This window comes from Acipenser ruthenus, chromosome 3 (genome assembly GCF_902713425.1).
Source record: "Acipenser ruthenus chromosome 3, fAciRut3.2 maternal haplotype, whole genome shotgun sequence".
Taxonomy (NCBI): Eukaryota; Metazoa; Chordata; class Actinopteri; order Acipenseriformes; family Acipenseridae; genus Acipenser; species Acipenser ruthenus.
This window is the reverse complement of record NC_081191.1, coordinates 37,944,275-37,970,288: the sequence shown is the minus strand read 5'-3', so window position 1 is coordinate 37,970,288 and position 26,014 is coordinate 37,944,275. Positions and strand designations below refer to the sequence as shown.

Here is a 26,014-nt window from a genome sequence, read left to right as displayed (position 1 = left end):
ATCATAAAAGAATATGCATGCAAGCTAGTGTGTGTTTTTTTTTTTTTTTTTTCCCTTTTGGTTTTTTTCATGTCTGTTTGTGTTCACAATGCAGTTTGCAAATGAACTCAGTTGTTTATATGGTGTGAACCGGATGTTGATAATATCCTGCAAGGCATATTGAAAGATGGCAGCTATTGATGTATTGCTGGTTTTTAATATAGCATGTTTTAGATTCTTACATATTTCTGTGGAAGAAAGCACTGGGGAACACTTAGCTGATTTAATTAATACATTTCTTGAATGTCTACAGTAAGAGAATCCAGTTTATGCAATTCTGCATGGTTCTCCTGTCGTTATTAAACAAAGTAATTTGAGAAAATATTGAACATGTTATTATTTTGTGAGTTTTGTTGAGTTCGGCAATATTTTGGTGTCTCACCAAAATCTCTACCAGAGCTTCAGTTTCTCACACTGTCCATGTAGTTTAGGATAACCAGTTTACCACAGTGAAAACCAGGGAGTTTTTTTTTTTTTAAATTTTACTGACGCCGTAGCAACTCCTGAAGCCAAAAATAACAGTATATAAAAACACAATAATATTTTACACAACCTAATACATTACTCTGCTATTAACTTGCCGAGCAGGGTGATGCAGTTTTGTACTTTATTATTGGGCCAGTTAAAATTGTATCCAGGCTAGTAAAGTGTGAAAAATGAATAGCAGCACAGACTAAACCAGGGTTTTTATGGTATAGAATTTCTGTTGTAGAGCTTGATGCTTGCCAATGCAATTTCAGGATCATTGTCATCTGAATTGCATTACGGTAAATCGATAATCCAGCTCTTGGTACCTGTCCTTTTAAGTGTTTATTGTAGTTTTTTTCCTAATCTTTTGAAAATGCAGTACAATTGCTTCAATGTGCTAATGGAGAAACATTTCTTTTATACATGTTCAGCTACTGTATGTTGTGGCCATGGAAATAAAGTGCAAATTGTACCTGCTTCACAACATGATGTGTAGAGTAGGCTATTTACTGTATGCAGATATGTAATGCCAATTTAAAAAAAAAAAAAAAAACTAGTCCTGTAGGAGGTAGCTGGTGTGCGAGTGTGTTCTGGGAAAGTTTCTGGAAGAATACATCCACATCTGATTAATGTGATGGCAAGGTGGGTGACAAGGGCATGTAATCTTATCTAGCTACACGCCACTTCCACGTGATCAATCTCTGAGTGCCGGTCTCGAAGCTGTTGGATTGGCATACTGCCCTGGTTTCTGTCTTGTGTCATTCATGCTAATTGAACACAGACCGTGACATTGAAGCTGTGATAAAAAAAATAAATATATATATATATATATATATATATATATATATATATATATATATATATATATAACTCGCTCTACAACTAATCCGCATACAATATTTTTATTGTCAAGGTGCTCTAGGGTTAAGCTGTGCTCCTTTTTGTTTCGCATCCTAATAAAAAAGGTTTTAAGATACAGTTAAGAACTTGCTGCTGTACAGTATATACAGTGCCATGTAAAAGTATTTGCCCCCTGTCTGATTTTCTGCATTTTTGCATATTTTTGACACTGAATGTTATCAGATCTTCAACCAAAACCTAATATTAGATAAAAGGGACCCTGAGTGAACAAATAGGCCTAACACAAAAATGTGATACATATTTCATTTATTTATTAAAGAAAATTATGCAACACCCAATGCCCCTGTGTGAAAAAGTAATCGCCCCCTCAGACTCAATAACTGGTTACGCCACCTTTAGCAGCAATAACTGCAACCAAACGCTTCCTGTAGTTATTGATTAGTCTCTCACAGCGCCGTGGAGGAATTTTGGCCCAGTCCTCCATGCAGAACTGCTTCAACTCCGTGGGTTTTCGAGCATGAACTGCTCGTTTAGGTCGAGACTTTGACTAGGCCAATCCAAAACTTTAAATTTCTTGTTCTTCAACTATTCTGATGTAGACTTGCTTGTGTGTTTCGGATCATTGTCTTGCTGCATGACCCAGCTGTGCTTCAGTTTTAGCTCACGGACGGATGGCCTGACATTCTCCTGTAGAATTCTCTCATACAGAGCAGAATTCATGGTTCCTTCAATGATGGCAAGGCGTCCAGGTCCTGATGCAGCAAAGCATCCCCAAACCATGACACTACCACCACCATGCTTGACCGTTGGTATGAGGTTCTTACTGTGGAATGCAGTGTTTGGTTTTCGCCAGACATAACGGGGCCCATGTCGGCCAAAAAGTTCCACTTTTGACTCATCTGTCCATAGAACATTGTTCCAGAACTCTTGACGATCATCCAGGTGCTTTTTGGCAAACTTGAGACGAGCATTCGTGTTCTTGTTAGTGAGCATTGGTTTCTGCCTTGCTACTCTGCCATGAATCCCATTTTTGCCCAGTGTCTTTCTGATGGTGGAGTCATGAACACTGACCTTAGCCGAGGCGAGAGAGGCCTGCAGATCCCTGGATGTTGTTCTAGGGTTCTTTGTGACTTCCTGGACGATTTTACACCTTGCTCTTGGAGAGATTTTGGCAGGATGGCCACTCTTGGGAAGATTCACTACTGACCCAAACTTTCTCCATTTGGACAATATGGCTGTGACTGTGGTTTGGTGGAGCCCCAGAGCCTTAGAAATGGCTTTGTAACCCTTTCCAGACTGATAGGCATCAACAACTTTTTTCCGGAGGTCTTCAGGAATTTCTTTTGTTCGTGGCATGATGTGCCTCTAGAACCTGTGTGCTGACAACTTCACTCTGATGGTAAGGGCCAAAGTTAGTCAGATTTATATTGGGCAGGGCTGGCCCAAATCAGGCCTGGTTGTTAACCTAAGTACTCAAACAGCTGACCCTAATTATCCCTTTAATTGGGTTGAGTTAACTAGGGGGGGGGATAACTTTTTCACACCTGAAGATTGCGTGTTTGATTACCTTGCACACCAAACAAATGAAAGAAGCACCAAACTTTGGTGTCATTTTTTCTCTCATACTCCCTCTATATACTACTACAACCCACAAAAAAATCTGACCAAATACAATGAAAAATGTGCAGAAATGCAGAAAATCAGACTGGGTAAATACTTTCACAGCACTGTTATATTTTACCTGGCATTACAAAATATATACAGTAGCTGTATTCATAGTACACTACAGTAAGGGCAAACTTTACATACTGTATTTATTTATAGTACACTACAGATATGGTGGGAATCCAAGGCATTTGAAGTGACCTTTTTAAGTGCTGTAAAGCAAATAAACCTTTGTGTGTACTGCAGGGATGGAAATAAGACTCCTATTGCATAGCTGCTTGATAGATTCCTGGTTTTACTATGGCTAGTAACTTATCTAATACACTGTGGCTAATCAAGCTTGTATTAAAACCTGAATTGGATGAAATGGATGATTCGACAGTCATTGAAAGGGTAGCCTATAGCGTACAGTACTGCAGCACTGTAATACAACACCAGAGTGATGTAGGGCACTAAAATAGTGCTGCAAAGGTTCAAACGGGATAATTAAACAGGGTGCAGTGAGTTTTTAAGCAGCAAATGCTGAGTGATTTTATATCCCCGCTGTCTGAAGATATGCATCCTGAGCAGCAGTAATTATTATTATTATTTATTTCTTAGCAGACGCCCTTATCCAGGGCGACTTACAGTCGTAAACAACATCACACTACAAGTATTAATACAATCAAGAGCAAGATAAAATACAATGACTTTGGATCTAGCAAGTACAAGTATATGACAAAATACGATTCAATAATGGAGCAGATAAGTGTCAGTGATAGTTACATCAAGATATAATTAAATACAAAATACTACAGATTAAATGACACTTGACAGATTACATTACTCTAAAGTACAGGATTAAATGCAGTAAAATAGGGAGCAGATAAGAGCAAGTAAAGCGCATTTAAGTAAGAGTGATAAGTGTCCAGAGGGAAAAGAGGAGTTCTACAGGTGCTGTCTGAAGAAGTGAGTCTTGAGGAGGCAGGCCAGGAGGGAGTTGCAGTCTAGGCGGGAGAGTACCAGGGCCTGGACCAGGAGCTGGGTGGCGTAGTTGGTGAGGAAGGATCGGATTCTTCGTATGTTGCTCAGGATGAATCGGCAAGTGCGTGCCAGAGTGGAAATGTGCTGGGAATAAGAGAGGCAGGGGTCCAGGGTGACTCCGAGGTTCTTAGCTGAGGAGGAGGGAGAGAGTGTGGTAGATTCCAGAGGAACGGAGATGGAGAGATCAGAGGAGGGGGAGGAGGAGGAGGGAAAGAAGAGGAGGTCAGATTTGAGAGGTAGAGTTTGAGGTGGTGCGAGTGCAGGATATAGCAGACAGACAGGTAGAGATACGGGAGGGGATGGTGGAGTTAGAGGTGGGGAAGGAAAGGAAAATCTGAGCATCATCAGCATAGAAATGGTATGAGAAACCATAGGATGTGATGAGGGGGCCCAGGGAGCGGGTGTAGAGAGAGAACAGGAGAGGACCCAAGACTGACCCTTGGGGGACTCCTGTTGAGAGAGGGCGAGGTGTGGAGGTTGCTCCGTGCCAGGTTACGTGGTAAGTGCGGTTGTAGTAATAGTACAGTAGTACTGTAGTTAGTCAGTTATACATACAGTAGCAGTACTGCAGTTACTGTTGTAGTAGGCGTAACCGATGACCAGTTCAGATGGGTTTGTTTTTGTGCTGCAAGATGTGCATGTGCAAATCTATTGTGTTAATTGGGTTTCCAATTAAGTTGTAAGTACCAGTAGTTTGATTTGAGCACATGATGTGTATTAATTTTAAAGTTGAGAAGAAAATGTTTAATGATATATTTAAGTACTACAGTACTGTAAAACTTTCTTTTGGATTTATTTAGTTTCGTCTAAGCCTCTGAAAAACACACACCAGTCTCAGCTGGTACAACATGTAGGGTTTAGTATGTTGATAGTTTTCTCATCCACATGTACTTTTGACCCTTCAGAGCTATTTTGGAAAGATACTATGTGCTTTTCCCAGGAGTAGTACAGGCAGCTTGTTTTAATGTCTTGCATACTTGCATATCAGTAAGTTACTCCTATTTTCCTAGTCTTTTTTTAAAAAACATAAAAAAATAAAAATAAAAAAAAATAAAAATGTAATTGGTTCTCAGAGTGGTAACCCAAAACACAATTGCTGGGAATTGGATTTAGACAGAGAAATGTATAGCAATATGGTGTGCAAAAGGCAAAATTAGAAATGTTGTGTGTCTCATCTCCCCCCCCCCCCCATCTGAATAATAATTTAAATGACTACCTGTAGGGGGAAAAAAAAGTAGCCTACATTAGGAATTACAAAATAAAGCCATGAGAGCATTATACTAATGCTTTGGTAATCAAGATTTATTTATCAACCCAAAATATTTCTCACAGGGATTGCAACCCTGGCCACAGGCACTCGTACAGCACCTGTGTCGGTACAGGAATGTATGTTGTACTTTAGGCAACGACTTTTTTTTTTAATTGTTGTACCAACATGTGCTGTGTGACTGTTTGTTTTTTGCAGAAGGTGTGCAGCACTTTCTTACTACACTTGGTACAGTACACCAGCTGAGTAAAGAGTAAATTCAAAGCATTATGTTTTGATTTGCCACTGTGGTCGGCACCACACAATCAGCCACTTCGATAAGAACTCAAATGAAAAGCTTTTTACAACAGTGATGACAGTCGGGGAAGTGCGATCCTTTACCAGTAATGAAAGGTCTCCCAGCAGGGAACAGACACATTGCCACCAAGAGACCTTTTTAATGGAGTTCTTGGGACCTTGATCATTAATCTCCTAATTAAAAACATGCTGGTAAGTGACTGATTCATTCAGAAGCAACCCCCTTCTGTTTTGGATCTTTTTTGTTTTTTCTCTGTCTTCTGAATTGGTGTATTTGACTGTGTAGTGACAGGTTAGGCACTGTAATTATTTAGTGAGACCCCCAGCTGTGGCATTGGGGTGGTCCTGCCCCCTAGAATAAAGGACTGGCAGCTGCTAGAGGGTTTAACAGCAGAGCAGGGGGGGTTGAGATGGGAGGAGGAGAAACTGACTTTAAAAAAAAAAAAAAAAAACTAAAAAAAAACACTGCACAACATTTGTGGTACTGTACTTGTGACGGTTTACTTAAAACCGTGGCTTCTTACTGTAACCCTTAATGCGTGGTGTATTTTCTAGGTAGGTGGTACTAAATCGACGGGGACAGGGAGTGGGGGTTGGGTTGTGTTGGGGTGGGGTGGAGAGCAACCTATTAAAATGAAAGGGAGGTTGCCGTGATGAGGGCTGAACAAAAAACTGCTACAGTTCAGTACAGTATTGATACCGAACATACTGCATATTTATAATACCCACAGCAGGAGGATGGCACCTGTATTTATGTGTGTGTTGCAGATAAATACATTGAACAAAACACTTAGAATTTTGATTACATGGATATTAATACTTGTATAGTACTACTATGCTAGTATTGTACTCAACTCATCCATCTGATTTTGTTTGTACTGTATGCAGCTAAAGCACAACAAACATGACACATTGCACCAAAGTAACATTCTGTTCTATTCCTGGTTTACATTTTGTTTTGTATTTCTTGTTTTTTTTTTCTTCTCTACATTCGTCTCCCATCCATGCAAGTAATACAGTACACAGTATGATGTGTCAATTCTGGTCTGTGTTTACGCTTCGCCTCTGTCTGTACTTTCATGATCTATATTCAATGAAGTGAGTAAAGCATTGTAAATATTGGGCTAGAATAGGATTCAGGAATTGTTACAGGTACAGTAATGATTCAGAACCTTAAAACAGACCGCAGGAATGTGGAAGAGAAGAATGATCGGCAGACTCTCTGTACTTTTCAAATGGCCAAGAAGAACTCTTTCAGTTAAGAGAGGAGCTTGTTTTAACCCATTCAGTTATACCACAAACACTGTACCAGTTTATTAGAATTATACAGGGTCTAAAAAATATACTTGACTCCTTATGGTCCTTGAAATGAACATGTTTGATTTTTAATTTATCATTTTGGTCTTCCCTATTTAACTTCTCTAGGTTCTTAATTTAAATCCCGATTTCAGTCCACAGCACACAGCAGTTTATTCTTAGCCCCCCATTTTAAAAGGGGGGAAATGGAAAAAGCCCAGCACTTGTCACCTTTTAAAATACATTTAGAAGACTTTAAATATCACTATGCTACCCAGACTAATGGGAAAGTTCCTTAGCTTGTCTGAGCCTGGTCTTAGAAGGGATTAGTGGGCACTTATCCAGCGACCGTACAGTACAGTATGTGGGTCAGTTGAAACTAAAAACGGGGATATAAGTTTGTCACTTGGCTTGCATCTTGGAATAAGACAGAACAATTGTGGTAATACCATCACAAAGCATACAGTACATGCATGTGCTGGAAATACTACTCCTAACTGAAGTTCATCCTGTATATTATTATTATTATTATTATTATTATTATTATTATTGTTATTATTATTATATTTTTCTAGTTATGGTGGTTACAGTTTAATCATAATGTTAATTTAGTTACATACTGTATTTTTGCTTCACTTAAATGTTAAATGTCACTTTTGTTTTATTGCACACAAAGTGGTGTTCATCAATCACTATAAAACACTTCACTCATTTAGAAAAAGGCTATAAAGGTTTAAACTGTAAATGAAAATCCAGAGTAGCATAGATTAAAAAAAAAAAAAAAAAAAAAAAAAAATTCATAAAAATTAACCAAAAATGTAAATGTCAGATTTGAAATAAGTAATATATAAAGGTGAATTATTAATACTAAATCTAGTTTTTCATTGAATCCGTGCATAATAGTTTAAACGGTAAATGACCATTTAAAATGTGTAATGTAAAGGTTAAAATGTGTAATGTAAATGTAGATTCACAGTGTAGAAATACCAAAAACTGAACTAGTTTGTATTTAATATTTGTACATCCTGCTGTACTGTTAAGTGTATTCTGCCTCTTCAGTTTGATAGCATGTTGTTTTGTGTTTTTTTTTCCTGTACAGGGTCACGATGAAGAGGCGGTGGTGGATCTTGGTAAAACCAGCTCTACGATCAGCACAAACTTTGAAAAAGAAGAACTAGAAAGTAAGTCTCACGTCTCTGACGCTGTCTGGATAGTGCCTTTTGAATTGTCGAGGGTTTCTGGCTCTTGGCGGAACTCCATGCTTCAGTACCCTGTGATTGTGCAGAGAACAGTTTTTGAAAACAGAACCGTTTTAAGACATCCTGTTGAGATTTAAAGTTTTTTAGACTCTGTCATGTGAATCTTATGGTTTCTTAATTCAGTAACATTCATGGTAAAAATGATACCTTGTGAACACCCAAATGATAAATATTGTACGATAATAAACATATCCTACTGGATTTTAAAACAGAAACGTGTTGCTAGTGTAAGGGCAATAGATTGCTTTAAGATTATGTACATTTCAGAAGCATTTATACTGCTAAAGCTTTCTTTTACCAACTCTTGCCATGGTATTACAGTAATGTACTTTAGTACAGTACAGTTGGCCTGTATAATTTAGGGATGGGATTTTCTGTATATTTAATAATCTAGTAAAGGTAATTTACTAAAAAATACACTATTATACTTTACATTAATGTGCCACTGGCTAAAAATAATGTTTACATAATACAAGAATCCTGGTACTATTTGACAACGCTTCAATAAGTTAGCCCTTTTTATTAACAACTTATGTATAATTTCCAAACAGCAATTAAAGACAACATAGTAACGTACATTGTATAACAAATCAATAAATGATGTCTTCATTGAGCAACTATAAAATATAAATACATGTTTACATGAAGTAACAGATCCTATTACATATGGTACGTACCTCCCTTTCCTGGTATACGTTCTGCTACATGAAGCCTTATAAATAATGTAGTACAGAGCAGACGTTAAGACATTGTATGTCATTAACTAGTTAGTTTAAAATTATTTAACCCTGTCCTTCAACAGTGCTGACATTTTTAGCGATCATTTCAACCGTTGGATTCATAATTAGCTTCTCTATGGAGTCCAAGCTGTAATTGTGATTTACCGGTGCTTCTGCAGCTTGTGCAAGTCATACTGTCTCGCAGTGAACGGAGCCCGAGGCTTGCTGATATTTGAACAGATTGATGGGCACAGATAGAGATACGGGAGGAGATGGTGGAGTCAGAGGTGGGGAAGGAGAGGAAAATCTGAGCATCATCAGCATAGAAATGGTATGAGAAACCATAGGATGCGATGAGGGGGCCCAGGGAGCGGGTGTAGAGAGAGAACAGGAGAGGACCCAAGACTGACCCTTGGGGGACTCCTGTTAAGAGAGGGTGAGGTGTGGAGGTTGCTCCACGCCAGGTTACCTGGTAAGTGCGGTTGGAGAGGTAGGAGGAGAACCAGGCCAGAGCAATGCCAGAGATCCCCAGGTCAGCAAGAGATGATAGTAGAATAGAGTGATCAACAGTGTCAAAGGCAGCAGAGAGGTCGAGGAGAATTAGGACAGAGGAGAGAGAGAGGCAGCTCGGGCAGACTTAAGTGAGTTGGTGACAGACAGGAGGGCGGTTTCAGTGGAGTGAGCAGAGCGGAAGCCAGATTGGAGAGGGTCGAGCAGAGAGTGGTTGGACAGGAAAGCAGAGAGCTGGCGGTGTACAGTCCGCTCGAGGGTTTTGGAGAGGAAGGGTAGGAGGGAGACAGGACGGTAGCTCTGGAGGGAGGTGGGGTCGAGGGTAGGTTTTTTGAGGAGGGGAGTGATAGAGGCTTTTTTGAAGGCAGAGGGAAAGAGACCAGAAAGGAGAGAGGTGTTGAGAAGGGAGGAGATGAAGGGAAGTAGAGCAGGAGCTGCAGCTTGAAAGAGGTGAGTGGGGAGGGGGTCCAGGGCACACGTGGTGGGTTTGTGACCCTGGAGCAGGGAGGAGAGGTCAGAGTCTGAGAGGGGCGAGAAGGTGGAGAAGGAGGGTGAGTTAGTAGGGGATGCAGTGGGTGTAGGGGTTGGAGCAGGAGGGGGTGCGGGGGAGGGAGAGGTGTTAAAGAGTTTGCGGATATCTGAGATTTTAGAAGAGAAGAGCAAAGTCATCAGGGGAGATGGAGGGGGGGGAGGGTTTAGGAGGGAGAAGGTAGAGAATAGTTTACGTGGGTTGTTAGTGGAGGCTTGGATTACAGATTGGAAATAAGTACATTTAGCAGAGGAGAGAGTAGAGGAGAAGGAGGAGAGGAGAGTGCGGTAAAGGTCTAGGGCAGCAGGGAGTTTGGTTCTCTTCCATTTCTTTTCAGCAGATCGCAGTGTGATTCTTGCTGAGCGGAGCACAGAGGAGAGCCAGGGTTGGGGTGGGGAGGGGCGAGCAGGTTTGGAGGAGATGGGACAGAGGGAGTCGGTGAGGGAGGAGAAGAGGGTGGAGGTAGCAGAGTCTACGGAGAGTTGTGAAAAGGAGTCGATAGGAGGGAGGTGAGAGAGCAGTGGAGGCAAGGAATACTTAAAGTAATACTCCCCTCTCCCCTTCCCCTTTGTATAACAAGACCACAGAATATACCGCTTTTGCCACTGCTAGACCCATGTTTTGCATAAACCTTAGAACCTTTACTACCATACCCAACACAGACAGAATCCTGTTAACTGACCCACAATATACAAATCATGCTGCATCTGTCTGATTGCTAAGGGAAAGCTTCAAAACTGTGTCATATTTTGAGAAGTATGAAAGCTGAATAATTAATTGTAGAGATCTTGTAAAATTCACCATAAGGGAGTATGTTATATCCTCTGAATTTGCAAGTCAGTATTTAATATTTGAATCTGTTTATTATCCCATTATGTGTTCTTCTAAATAATCATTTTTTACTGTTTCAGCATGTTTGATAAAGCCACATTTACCTTTGAGACCCAAAGCAGTCCAGAGCAAGGGATTTGTGTTATGAGGTCTGTATAACAGCCATATGTGGAGGGATAGGGGAGACATTACTGGTGAGCACCCCTAATAGTCATATCATGGGATGATAAACAGAAAATCATCATATGCAAATTCAGAGGGTGTATAAAATATTGCTTTCCACTCAACTTGTTAAATCTCAAACCTCAACTCCAGCACGTCCCACTAAATCTGCAATCCTCCATTTAATAATACGGACTGGCCCCTTTTCCAGACCACTGTATGCAAAGGCAGACTGTTGCTAATTTGCATTAAACTATGTGTGCTGGTATTGTTACTAGCAACTGAACAGACATTATTGGACAGCTTGCTTTGCTCTAGCCTTTGGGGTGTGTTTTGTTTTTGTGTGTAAGTGGCAGCTCTGGGTATTGTTTTGGCTGTCTCGGCTGAACTAATCTTCTGCTGGCACAGCCCTGTTTGACCTCCAGATTGGGTGTTTCTGTACACCACACTGTGCAGATTACAGTTCAGACCAAGATGGCAGCCTGATGCATTTTTTGAAAAAACCATTCAAAATCATCTTGGGAACCGGTGAACTGATGATCTGAAACTTTGCGTATGTCATCAGCAACCAAACCCGCTTCAAGTTTGCACAGCAGAAGTTGCTGCGATAAATTTTACTATTAAAATGGCTTGGAAGCCGTAAAACTGCCTCGCAGTTCTAGTTGTTGTTGTTGTTGTTGTTATTGCAAAAGCGGACCTTTGGTGTCTACAAAAGCCATGCAAATAATTTTTTGATTCACAAGAGTCTTAATAGTATTGTGTAGAAATGGAACAGTTCCTGTGGAAACTTAAGAACTGGGACCAACTGTTTTTTATATAGGCCTATATATATATATATATATATATATATATATATATATATATATATATATACAGTGCCTTGCGAAAGTATTCGGCCCCCTTGAACTTTGCGACCTTTTGCCACATTTCAGGCTTCAAACATAAAGATATGAAACTGTAATTTTTTGTGAAGAATCAACAACAAGTGGGACACAATCATGAAGTGGAACGAAATTTATTGGATATTTCAAACTTTTTTAACAAATAAAAAACTGAAAAATTGGGCGTGCAAAATTATTCAGCCCCCTTAAGTTAATACTTTGCAGCGCCACCTTTTGCTGCGATTACAGCTGTAAGTCGCTTGGGGTATGTCTCTATCAGTTTTGCACATCGAGAGACTGAAATTTTTGCCCATTCCTCCTTGCAAAACAGCTCGAGCTCAGTGAGGTTGGATGGAGAGCATTTGTGAACAGCAGTTTTCAGTTCTTTCCACAGATTCTCGATTGGATTCAGGTCTGGACTTTGACTTGGCCATTCTAACACCTGGATATGTTTATTTGTGAACCATTCCATTGTAGCTTTTGCTTTATGTTTTGGATCATTGTCTGTTGGAAGACAAATCTCCGTCCCAGTCTCAGGTCTTTTGCAGACTCCGTCAGGTTTTCTTCCAGAATGGTCCTGTATTTGGCTCCATCCATCTTCCCATCAATTTTAACCATCTTCCCTGTCCCTGCTGAAGAAAAGCAGGCCCAAACCATGATGCTGCCACCACCATGTTTGACAGTGGGGATGGTGTGTTCAGGGTGATGAGCTGTGTTGCTTTTACGCCAAACATAACGTTTTGCATTGTTGCCAAAAAGTTCGATTTTGGTTTCATCTGACCAGAGCACCTTCTTCCACATGTTTGGTGTGTCTCCCAGGTGGCTTGTGGCAAACTGTAAACAACACTTTTTATGGATATCTTTAAGAAATGGCTTTCTTCTTGCCACTCTTCCATAAAGGCCAGATTTGTGCAGTATACGACTGATTGTTGTCCTATGGACAGAGTCTCCCACCTCAGCTGTAGATCTCTGCAGTTCATCCAGAGTGATCATGGGCCTCTTGGCTGCATCTCTGATCAGTCTTCTCCTTGTATGAGCTGAAAGTTTAGAGGGACGGCCAGGTCTTGGTAGATTTGCAGTGGTCTGATACTCCTTCCATTTCAATATTATTGCTTGCACAGTGCTCCTTGGGATGTTTAAAGCTTGGGAAATCTTTTTGTATCCAAATCCGGCTTTAAACTTCTCCACAACAGTATCTCGGACCTGCCTGGTGTGTTCCTTGTTCTTCATGATGCTCTCTGCGCTTTAAACGGACCTCTGAGACTATCACAGTGCAGGTGCATTTATACGGAGACTTGATTACACACAGGTGGATTCTATTTATCATCATTAGTCATTTAGGTCAACATTGGATCATTCAGAGATCCTCACTGAACTTCTGGAGAGAGTTTGCTGCACTGAAAGTAAAGGGGCTGAATAATTTTGCACGCCCAATTTTTCAGTTTTTTATTTGTTAAAAAAGTTTGAAATATCCAATAAATTTCGTTCCACTTCATGATTGTGTCCCACTTGTTGTTGATTCTTCACAAAAAATTACAGTTTCATATCTTTATGTTTGAAGCCTGAAATGTGGCAAAAGGTCGCAAAGTTCAAGGGGGCCGAATACTTTCGCAAGGCACTGTATATATATAATATATACAGGTATGTGTGTGTGTGTGTGTGTGTGTGTGTGTGTGTGTATATATATATATATATATATATATATATATATATATATATATATATATATATATATATATATATATATATATATATATATATTTTTAAGAATGTTGCATCAATTGTAGAATTTTGTAACCAGTGATAAATAAAATGGGAGGTACAGTACTGTAGTGCTGTTCAAGCAAACTGTGTCATACATTTTATTAATTCAACCACACTGAAATAAACTAGAGTTCTGATTGTTTTATAACTGCCACAAAATATTGCTATATTGACCACTGATAATGTACATTTATTTTGTATGAATTAATTTAAAAATATGTACTGTTTTGCTGAATGTAAAGCAAGACACATACTGTATAGTTAAATGTCATTTAGAACTACAAAAAAAAGTTTTTTTTCCAAACAATGCAAACCTGTCTTGTTCTGAAAACCGATCTCCTCTATTCCTCGTTTGAAAATACTGTATCCCAATTAAACAGTGGTGTCCCTATTAAACAACCTAAATAGCATTTGGAAGAACTGTCTCCCAGAGTTATTTCTTTTAAGCAGAAATCCTGATTCATCAGTGTCCCAATTTAAGTGGCGCCAACCAGTATCAAAACTCCAGAGTGTACTTGAGTTTCAATAATGAATGGTGCAGAGCATTGTTTAATTCAGTGATAGTGACTGTTGATGGACACTCTACCATGAGATAGTTGATTGCATTGGGAGTTATGCATGCCGAGCACAAACGAAAGGCAAGGTCAACTACCACATGGTAGAACCTTCATCAAAAAAGTACTATTGCTTTTAGAAAACGATTTTTCTCATTTATTTTCTTTAAAAGAACACTTTAAAACCTAGATTTACCTTGAACTTGTAAAGATGTGTTGTTCATAAAGGATCACATACACAATGAAAGAAAAAAACAAATAATTTAATTTATAAATATTAGGGGTGTGACGATTCGATTCACAATGAATTTTTCTTGATGATATGATTATAGATACAGTGACTGTTGTATTGATACACTTTTTTTTTTTAATAACAGTTTATTTAAATAAAATATGATCTGCTAACATAAACATGAACATGCACTAATTCGTGACTACACTGATGATTAGAGAATATAATGTATTCTAGCAACCTCATCTACCAATCACTGTTTTTTTAGAAAAAAAAAATTGTTTAAAAAATAATCTTCATTTTGAGAACTGTTGTGTGTTTTTTTATTTATTTATTTATTTATTTTTGGCAGATTCAGAACTTATAAAAAACTTGTTTCCAAGAACTGTGCACGTTTTAATTTTGTATTTTTATTTATATATATATATATATATATATATATATATATATATATATATATATATATATATATATATATAATATATGTTTTTTTGCAAGCTCATGCGGCAAAACATTTTGGGGTTACGTACTTGCACGGTTTGATTCATAGTTGATTCTGTGATGTAGCAGCGGGCATTTATTGCCTGAGCTGATTTGGCTGATAGCACTGAATCATTTTGTAATTGTTATTATAACCTTCACAGTTCAACTCTGGTTAGAGCGGTCATTGGATGACCACAAAAGTCTATCATTTAGGAACTTTTTTTAGGATTGAGACTTGATTTAAAAAAATAAATAAATACAAATAAAAACCTATATGAACACGATTTAGATATTTTATTTAACATCATTTAATCCAAAGAAACTATAGAAATATATCTTAAAAATCTACCGGAAACCATAGTCGTAGTACAGTATTTCCTGTTAGATTTAGAAATGTCACAGACTGACTGTGCTATAAATTGCATTGCAGATGCTTTCCTGCAGTGAATCTGTGCATAGTGACTGTGCATGTGTACAGTATGTGGGAGTACTAACTTGTTTCTTTTTTTTTTTTTTAATTTTTGGTCTGCTATTGTGCAGCAGCACACTAAAGAACCTTTTGAAGAACTGGTGAACACCCATGTTTTGGCAGAAAGCATCTCTTCCTATGATTGTCTTATAATATATTAAACATTTATTCTTGGTAGATTAACTCAAGGCCCTGACCTTGTTTTATTATATCCTCCACTGAGAATGGATTAAATTGCCACTTTTAACGGGGGTCTTGCTACCCGTGGAATAAGTGATTGATTGATTTCTCTGGATGCATACCTGTGAACTTTCGAAAATACAAAATCAGGAGGGGAGGGGGTGTAATCTGTGATTTTTTTTTTTTACTGTTTCCCCTGTAGAGCAGCAGGCAGGCGGGCGGGGGTTGTGTGTGTGTGTGTGTGTGCATGTGCAGGTGCATGGCTAAGTATGTGAACTTGCCTCGTGCACTGAATGCATGCCTGCAACAGGGCTCCTCTGGGTCCTAAATCCTTACAGACATGGATTGCAGTAACCACCCATCGGCCATGACTTTTGCAGACATTAAAGGTTTGCTGACATAAGGGGGTCCAGATGATTTTGTACTGAACCTCTCATGTTTTATAGAGTCACTCAGGATGTTTCCAATTGCTAAATCCTTCTTTTAAAAGCATGAGATTTACTGGAGAAAAGCTTACACGCAAAGCAGTAAACATCTCTATAGATGGAGTGTAAGTAAGCCAGTCTCGCTCAACAACTTCACTGTTGTGCAGACGACATTAAAAACGTTTCTTGGGGAAACAGTCTTCTCTTCTCTGCAATTACCTGCTCAGAAGTCAGGAAATGTTCTACATCCACGTTTCTACACGCAGCCGAACCTTTAGCAACTCAAAACTGCCTGACTTCTCTCCACAGTGCAGGATATGTATAAACTTGGTCAGTGCTAGATACATTTGACCTTTTCTTCTTGAACAGCTTCGAATGAAGCAATAGGCTGCTATATTTCTACCGCCTTTTCTTCTGCATGCATTTTTTTTTTTTAACATTACCAGCTCCAGACAACCCATGTTGTTCCCCGTAAAAGTTTTTCAGCCATTTCACAGCTGTCTTCTAGGGGCTTTTAAAAACACACCAACTTTTGAATTTTTACTACAAAAGCTACTTCTTAAAGATTTTTTCTTTATTTTGTTTGCGTTTAGCACCCCCACGTGGTACACGAATCCATGATTTACAAATTAGCATATCGGGAGCCGTTCGAATACCTCTTTAACAAGAGCGTGCACTGCATGTTCAAGCACACAGTGGCACGTACATTCATTTGGATATTTACGATGCGGTTCAAGCTTATTGCCGTTCCTCCCCCACCCCCCCCAAAAAAAGTCCAGTTTTCAAAATAAGCCAGCGACGGGTGCGATCCACCCTTTTCGCCGGCTACTTTTATTAAAAAATATTAAGATTAGTTTTGGGTATTCTCATTCAGTCCATTTTTTGTCAGTATCGTACTGTAAGGCGATATATAGTACATAATAGCTATACATATGCACCAAAAAAAAAAAGTATTCCTTTGTTGCGACATCATGAAAATATGTACCCAGGTACATGTCCAAGATATTGGGGGTTCATGTATAGAGGCTGTATGCCTTTAAGAAGAAAGGCATGATGGGATATCGGCAGAAACCTTGTTAGCTGATGTACACATGCTTCAGTGCAGAGAGGTGCATATTAACACCAGCAGAATACGATAACCTCAGTTTCATGCAACAGTTGTGATGGTGACCAAATGTGGGTGAGTACTGTTGTATTAAAAAAAATGCTTAAAATGAACAGTTGTATTCAAGAAATTGAACAAGAACTGTGAAAAACTAAAATAAAAATACACTTAATGTTTGTGTGTTGCACATGTGCATTTAACAAAATGCCCTGAAAAATGAAGGGCTGTAATGCAGCAAAAAGCTCAATACAGTAATTACACAAAAAAAGGAAGTGAAAAGGCTACTGTACCAAGCTGAACCATTTTTTTTGTCAACTTCAATAAACCTGTGTTCTCTTTCGCCAGTCAAATTGTAGAGTGCCTAAATAAAGTTGAATCCCAGAAACTGATTTTTTTCGTCTGTTGCATCTTCTATAGCAGCCGCAACTTTGTCTACCGTCAGGAGTTTAGGATGATTTAATCACGCATTCCCTACTTAGATTATGATCTGATAATATATTTTCAGCCAAAGAAGCAAGCACGGTAATTCAGCTGATACCACAATAATAAAACAGTAATGTAGCGTGAGTTTTGCACTAAAGCAGGGTAAGATGTTGAAGGGAAAACCAAAGTTGCATAAAAGCAGAATGCATAAAAGCAGAATGCATAAAAGCAGAATGCACTTTCTAATTACTTGACTGTAATTAGAAAGTGTACTGCTGTGAAAAAAACAAAATATTTAGAGAATAAAAAATGTAACGTACTGCCATTCACTAAATTTAGCTTTACCATTTTAATCAGTTTTTTCAAAATGGGACACACACACACACATTCTCCCCCATCGGCCCTACAAGCCATGATGAGATCAGTGCCCCCTACTACCTTGTAAATGCCACATACCTTAAAACTAGTTGAAAACCCTGCCCATAGTCATCTGGGGGCCCTGGGTCCCGTAGGCCGTCTGTTAATATGGCCCTGGATAAATGGAGCCGTGCAAATAGTTTGATTTGTCTTGTGCATTACGGCTAGATCCGGTGGTAAAGTCGGTGCTAACCAAGATGTGTCCTTCCTTTCTTCCCTTGCAGGCCACAGGGCGGTGTACATCGGGGTCCATGTGCCCCTGGGCAAGCAGAGCCGACGGAGACACAGGCACAGGGGCCACCGGCACCACAAGAAGAGGAGAGACCGGGATTCTGACCGGGAGGACGGCAGGGATTCGCCCACGTATGGTGAGCATCCACCACCGCCGCTTCACTGCTAAATCCGTCTTTTTATAGGTGCATTTTTATTAACTTCCGTTTAAGGGATTGGGTTAAACTAAAGACAACAAGGGTAGTAATCATTTAAAAAGATTGATTAACCCCCTCATGTCCCAATCCTGCCAGAAGTACTGTTTTTTTAAATCCTGCTGAAAGCAGACTTTCTCGTTTCTTTTTAACTAAGACAGGGAAGGGGAATAGTCTTTGAAACCTGCCAGCACCCCCTTTTTGGGGAGAAGGGTATTATTATTATTATTATTATTATTATTATTGTTGTTGTTTATTATTATTGTGACTGTTAGTAGGCGACAGTCCTTTTGTCATTATTTCTATGAGACTAGAACTCTCACATTTAGTATCACAATCATTTAGATTCCACTTTTCAAAGTTCTACTGCAATTCTGTTTCAAAATACAAACTGTTTTTTCTCATCCACTTTATCATAACTACTTTTTGAAAGGTTGTATTTAAAAAAAGGTCACAAGGTGATTGTGCTTTTTGTTGACTAACATGGCAGAAGTACATTTAAAAAACGAGATCTATAAAGGCAAAGTCTTTCTGCCTTACCATGTTACTGGTAGATGCTGTATGTTGGTTGTAACAGGGCTGATGCAAGGGACGCAACTGCACCTGGGCCCAGCCTTTTTTTTTTTTCTGAGCCCACTTTAATGACTAGACATAAAAAAATATATAGGCGACGTCTACTCTACTGGGATTAGAAAAATAAACTAAACTGTAGCAAGGTAGTATTGGCGGACTCTCAATCAAAATACAAATTCACAAATCCGAGGTAACGGATTGTATCCATCTCTGGAGGCGGGATGCAGATTGCTCTGCTTGGGAGTAGGGTGACCACCTTTTCAAAATCCAAAAATGGGACACCTGCCATTTCTTATGCTGGGGTATATTTACGTGTTATTTTTTTTTTTTTTACTGTTTCCCCCGAAGAGGGAGGGGGGGGTGGGGTGTTAATGATTAATTGTAGTGATTGTGAGATTAACATTATTAGAAATGGAGCCAGCAAAAAATATTTGTGAGCTACTTTTTCCTTTTAAGTATATGTATTTCAGATTTGCAGCTTTTATTGTTGCAGACTTTTTGGCTGTCACTGTAGTTGCTGTTGTGTCTCGATGGCAGCGCGCTGTGTTTGTTTATTCATTTTTAGAAAGGGAAACTAAGGAAAGAACAGAAATGCAGCACTCTGACTGCAACTATTAATTATTTCTTAGCAGAAGCCCTCATCCAGGGCGACTTACAGTCGTAAACAAACAAATGTTGATGCAGAGTCGTTATCGGCATGAGATGAGATGTCGGTGTGGTTCAGTTGTGCGTACCATGTGAAAGATTTCTGGGGGCGCGCCTGGATACTTTATTTTTTTTATTGTTTTAACTGACGAATGTAAGGCATTGAAAAATAATGCGGCAGGGGCGGTGCTATGTAAGATTGCACTGTGTCTACGAATTCGGGACAAATGCCGTTTTGAGATGCAGACGTGTTTTCATAGAAATGTTTTCATACTAACATTTGTACTTCCTGTATTAGGTTTCTCTGTTGATAATGTAGTATGGACTTGGCTGTCCCTGTGCTTTTGGCAAGGTCTGCTGTTTCATAGTGGTAATTATGAGTGTGCAGTATGTTGGGGAAATCTGAGTGGCTAGTTCTAAATGTTAAGTAAAATACCAAGGCACCTGTTGTGGTTTGCTTGCAGTGTTGTTGCAGCGTGGGTTTTGTATACAGTCTCTGCAAAAGTGGAAAGATCTAACCACAGTGTATAGTGGCCAGTCCCTTTTCTATCATTTACATACAGCATAAGTAACCAGCTTGTTCTGAAATGTAATGTAATACTAATATTTTCCTCTTGTTTGTTGCTTTTTTTTTTTCTTCTTTTTTTTCTACAAAAAACATTGTTACATAAGAAGCTCTTTTTCTGTATTTATTTAACAATTAGTTTCAGGTGCATCTTTTCCAGCAACAAATACAGAAATGTTTTAAAACCTCTGTGGGACATTAAAGGTTTAAGTAACTATAAAGCACAGATGTATTCCACCACTGTTCAGATAATGAATATAGGACAGGATCTAATCACTGCTGCTCTTTAACACTATTTTAATCCAGTTTGGGGATTGATTACTGTATATTTTAGGGTTTGAAGGTTGGTAGTGGGTGGCGTGGTAGCTTATAGCAACTGGTACAAAGACGTGCCAAAAAAAAAAAAAAAAATTCTATATTCACGGTAATTATAACAATGAAACGCCTGCTACAGTATTGTACCACTAATTGACCATTGACCTGCTTACGATATCTCTGGGGTGGGAGGTATGTACAAAGATTTAAAAATAATGCCTTTATGTTTTCATTCAGAACCAGTAAAATAGAAACATTCCTGAAATTAGTAAAATTGAGCCTTGTTTTTATTTTCTCTCTCCAGACACCCCATCTCAGCGTGTGCAGTTTATCCTAGGCACTGAGGACGACGATGAAGAGCACATTCCTCACGACCTCTTCACAGAGATGGACGAGCTGTCCTTCAGGGAGGGACACGAATACGAGTGGAAGGAGACTGCAAGGTAAGGGCAAGGGTGATGCCAGAAGTGTGCTTAGATCTTGCTTTTAGGCCCACAGTTTAAAGGCCACCACAGATAAGGCCACTTTTATTTGTATTTAATAGTCATAATGACAGCTCGACGAGCTAGGTGCCCTGACTTAAGAAAAGAGTAGAGATGCCATTTCCAGTTTATGAGCAAAGAGGTGGGAGCAGTGTCACCAACAGGGGGTGACGGGGACCAGGAATTTTGTCCTGGGCCAGGGCATTCTGGTGGGGTTTACAGCTGAGCCATTGCAGTTAATTACCCCTCACATTTCAAGCATGTGCGATTGTTGTGCACAAGCTTTTACTTAAAAGGAATAACAGCGATGACATTAAAATTATCTCAAAAATACACCTCTTTGATTTTCTGCACCACAAAATTATCTGAATTCTTTCTTTCTTCCTTGCTTGAAAAAAAATGGAGACCACCAATATTTGCTTGACGTATGGGGGCGACCCTGTATATTACTTGTTTGTTTTTGTTTAGATGGCTGAAATTTGAAGAAGATGTGGAAGATGGCGGTGAGAGGTGGAGCAAGCCCTATGTAGCCACCCTCCCTCTGCACAGCCTCTTCGAGTTGAGGAGCTGCATATTAAAAGGAACCGTCATGCTGGACATGAGAGCCAACTCTATAGATGAGATTGCAGGTTAGAGGGTTGCAGCAAGTCGCACTCTTGGCCATGAGAAAATGTTTATGATGATTTTGAAGAAACAAAGTTACACTTTGTAACTGTTCATTATTTTACGTACATCAAATGTTATCTATAAAATCCTACCCTGATGAGGATAATGATAATAAAATGTGTGTGTGTGTGTAAGTGGTGCAATCGGCACCCTAATTTCGTGTTCGATTATCGTATAGACATTTATCAACGATGATGGATGCATTGACGTTTTTCTTTTTTTCAAAATAAACAACATTTAGTTTTTTTAACAGAAGATCCAATAACTAAAAACACTGTTGTGCGTAATAGTTCAACAATTTATATTAAAATTAGAACACTTCTGATTTATAAAATATGAAATACAAAGGACTTGAGTTTAACAACTGAAAAGTAAATGCGTGCGTCCGCATCAGATGCCCCTTTAACATTGTAATAAAAAAGTAATTTTAGTCTGAACTATGGTTGTTCATTACTGTTAACATTTTATGTCCAAAAGCAAAGCATTTGAATTAATCAAACAAATCCTGACTAATTTAACTGTCGTACTAAATTCAGCTTCTTTTTATATAATATTGTCATATAATCAAACACAACATGCTTTGAAACAAAAGGTAAATCGGTAGATTTAATACATTTAAAACAAAACAAAACGTGAATGTAGAGGCCTGAAGTGTGTATCCTAGCAACACGCTAATCTACCGTATGAGCACTAAAAGAAGCGCACTCAGACTCAAGGTTTTAATGCAAACCGGCAACAGGAGACTTCAAACTGGGTTCTAATTTGATGCATCGATTCACCAATATATAATCAAAGCTCAGGAAATTTAAGGACAAATGATCAATAAATTGATGCATCAATTTAATTGTTGCACCCCTAGTGTGTGTGTGTGTGTGTGTGTGTGTGTGTGTGTGTGTGTGTGTAGCGTTTTAAAGCGTCCCGGCCACGCTGGTTTGCGTCCTAACAGTTAACCCAGACACACGAACTGTGTTTTGGCGCTTTTGCACACTTATTAACAAATACAAATATATAAAACAAAACACAGGAACAAAACAAAAGCCAAACTCCGGATTGGAACACTGTGGTACGGATGGCTTTGTGGCGACATCAGACCAGGAAGAGACAAGGACGCAGTACTGTGAGTGAAGCGCTTCTGTACTGATTTTATTTCAAAAGAAATATTTAAACAAAACACTTGTGAAAATAAACGGCACATTTGACCAAAATAGACACAATACAAACACTGAACACAAAACGAACAGTGGACAAACCCCAAACAAGTATCGTGCTGGAAACAATTGTTTATATTCTCCTTCTCTCTCATTCTCCACTGCAAACACACCAACCCTTGTGAGTGATCCGTGCCTCTTATATACAGCTGTGCCAGGACTCGAATGCTAATCATTCAATCTGGCCCTTGCACAGTCTGCACGTGAACCAATTGTGCATTACATGTGCCCAATACAAATATACCTTTTAACTCACCCGTGCAAAATAACCCAAACTATACAAGGTAAACCAAATACACCCAGGGGCTGGGGGGGTAAGCGGTTTACCGGTCAACAAAAACGCTTGTTACACACAAGTTTACACACAATATGCATTTCACACACAGTATACAAGTTTACACACAATATGCATTTCACACACAATACCTTTTAAATACACAGGTTCAACCTCTCCATTCTCTTCACAGTCCTTAGCCTTCATGCAGCGAACCTCCACACAACCCTTGACCTGCTTTTATACACCTGCCTGCCTAACTACAGGCAGGTGTCCTTCATTCTATTAGAGCCGGGTGTTTCCCATCCTGGCTCAGCAAAACCCCAAGGCATTTATATATATATATTTATATATATATATATATATATATATATATATATATATATATATATATATATATATATATACAGTACTGTGCAAAAGTTTTGGGCAGGTGTGAAAAAATGCTGTAAAGTAAGAATGCTTGCAAAAATAGACATGTTAATAGTTTATATTTATCAGTTAACAAAATGCAAAGTGAGTGAACAGAAGAAAAATCTAAATCAAATCCATATTTGGGGTGACCACCCTTTGCCTTCAAAACAGCATCAATTCTTCTAGGTACACTTGCACAAAGTCAGGGATTTTGTAGGCATATAGTCAGGTGTATGATTAAACAATTATACCAAACAGGTGATAATGATCATCAATTCAATATGTAGGTTGAAACACAATCATTAACTGAAACAGAAACAGCTGTGTAGGAGGAATAAAACTGGGTGAGGAACAGCCAAACTCAGCTAACAAGGTGAGGTTGCTGAAGACGGTTTACTGTCAAAAGTCAAGAATGAGCACAGGAACAAGACAAAAGGTAGTTATACTGCATCAGCAAGGTCTCTCCCAGGCAGAAATTTCAAGGCAGACAGGGGTTTCCAGATGTGCTGTCCAAGCTCTTTTGATGAAGCACAAAGAAACAGGCAAATTTGAGGACCGTAGACGCAGTGGTCGGCCAAGGAAACTTACTGCAGCAGATGAAAGACACATCATGCTTACTTCCCTTCTCAATCGGAAGATGTCCAGCAGTACCATCAGCTCAGAATTGGCAGAAAACAGTGGGACCCTGGTACACCCATCTACTGTCCGGAGAAGTCTGGTCAGAAGTGGCCTTCATGGAAGACTTGCGGCCAAAAAGCCATACCTCCAACGTGGAAACAAGGCCATGCGACTCAACTATGCACAAAAACACAGGAACTGGGGTGCAGAAAAATGGCAGCAGGTGCTCTGGACTGATGAGTCAAAATTTGAAATAGCGGTACACGAATGAGTGTCTGCAGGCAACAGTGAAGCATGGTGGAGGTTCCTTGCAAGTTTGGGGCTGCATTTCTGCAAATGGAGTTGGCTACTTCTCCATCATGCAATACCATCAGGGAGGCATCTGATTGGCCCCAAATGTATTCTGCAGCATGACAACGACCCAAAACATACAGCAAAAGTCATTAAGAACTATCTTCAGCGTAAAGAAGAACAAGGAGTCCTGGAAGTGATGGTATGGCCCCCACAGAGCCCTGATCTCAACATCATCGAGTCTGTCTGGGATTACATGAAGAGAGAGAAGCAACTGAGACTGCCTAAATCCACAGAAGAACTGTGGTTAGTTCTCCAAGATGTCTGGGCCAACCTACCTGCCGAGTTCCTTCAAAAACTGTGTGCAAGTGTACGTAGAAGAATTGATGCTGTTTTGAAGGCAAAGGGTGGTCACCCCAAATATGGATTTGATTTAGATTTTTCTTCTGTTCACTCACTTTGCATTTTGTTAACTGATAAATATAAACTATTAATGTCTATTTTTGAAAGCATTCTTACTTTACAGCATTTTTTTACACCTGCCTAAAACTTTGAGAGAGAGAGAGATAACAATTACAAAAAATAATGCTTGGGGTTTGCATTCCAGGTGTTCTTTTGAGGATTAAGGACTACGGACCTTGTTCCCAGATCCCATTACCACTGAAGTACTATAACTGTCTGTGACTGTCTGTGTTTCTTTAATTTTTTTTATAGAACTGCTATATTTGTACTGCTGTGACCTGTAGGGATATGCCATCAGAAGTGTCCACAATTGAACTTAGTTGGTTAATGGTGGTGTTTAAAATAATCACATTCATAGTCCTATTCATACAACACTTTTAATCATCTGGGAATGTTACCCAGTTACCCCTCATTATAAAGGTAGACCACTGCTTTAAAAACTTATTTTAATTTAAATTAACCTGCAGTTTTATCTGCATTTTGTATTTTTCAAAGGCGTGTATGTGGCTGATCCCTTTCAAAAAGGATTTCCTGTAAATGATAACTGCACTAAAGTGATTCTAAGTATGTTGGCATCAGAAAACATGTGTTGACATGATCTGGTCTCCTTCCAGCCAATACTTTAGGTGCAGCAAAAAAACCAGCACCAGAGGACACATTTGGAAATAAGGTGGAGACATACTTAAGACAGAGGCTTGGGGAGGGTACTTAGCCATGGGTTACCTAACCACGTTGTTGAAGATAAATCATTGGAATTTCTAATGACCCATTTTAACAAAGGTTTTCAGATTATCCAACTACTAGAAACTGGATGAGCACAGAATGGCCTCCTGTCGCTCATTGATTTTCTTGCATGTTCTTCTGTTCATACTGACAGATATGGTTATAGACAACATGGTCGTGTCTGAGCAGCTGGATGAGTCTGTGCGAGAGAAGGTGCGGGGGGCCTTGCTGAAGCGGCACCACCACCAGAACGAGAAGAAGCTGAGCAACCGCATCCCCCTGGTTCGCTCCTTCGCTGACATAGGCAAGAAACAATCTGATCCTCACTTGCTTGAGAGAAATGGTGAGATTTGTTTTGCTTTGGCTGATTGTCTCTAATATTACTAAATGGTACGCTGTGCAAATACACTAAAGGCTGGTTTCAGAGAACCAGATTAGCGCTAGTCCTGGACTACCATACCTACGGTAACATTAGGTAGCCCAAGATAAATGTG

General features: G+C 39.2%; 1 protein-coding gene across 9 annotated transcripts in view; it reads left to right on the top strand.

Moving 5' to 3' along the window:
* The window catches only part of LOC117394353 (sodium bicarbonate cotransporter 3-like), a 105,136-nt gene that overhangs the window by 36,358 nt on the left and 42,764 nt on the right, over positions 1–26,014 (top strand). For 8 of the 9 annotated variants that reach the window (XM_059012891.1, XM_059012889.1, XM_059012887.1 and 5 more), the window contains exons 2-6: positions 8,016–8,097; positions 18,084–18,227; positions 20,687–20,825; positions 21,333–21,493; positions 25,675–25,863. In XM_059012891.1, coding sequence (XP_058868874.1) covers positions 8,016–8,097; positions 18,084–18,227; positions 20,687–20,825; positions 21,333–21,493; positions 25,675–25,863 — 715 coding nt within the window. Of the gene's footprint in view, positions 1–4,900; positions 5,813–8,015; positions 8,098–18,083; positions 18,228–20,686; positions 20,826–21,332; positions 21,494–25,674; positions 25,864–26,014 lie in introns of those variants that run through there. The other variant, XM_059012892.1, reaches the window with a different exon arrangement.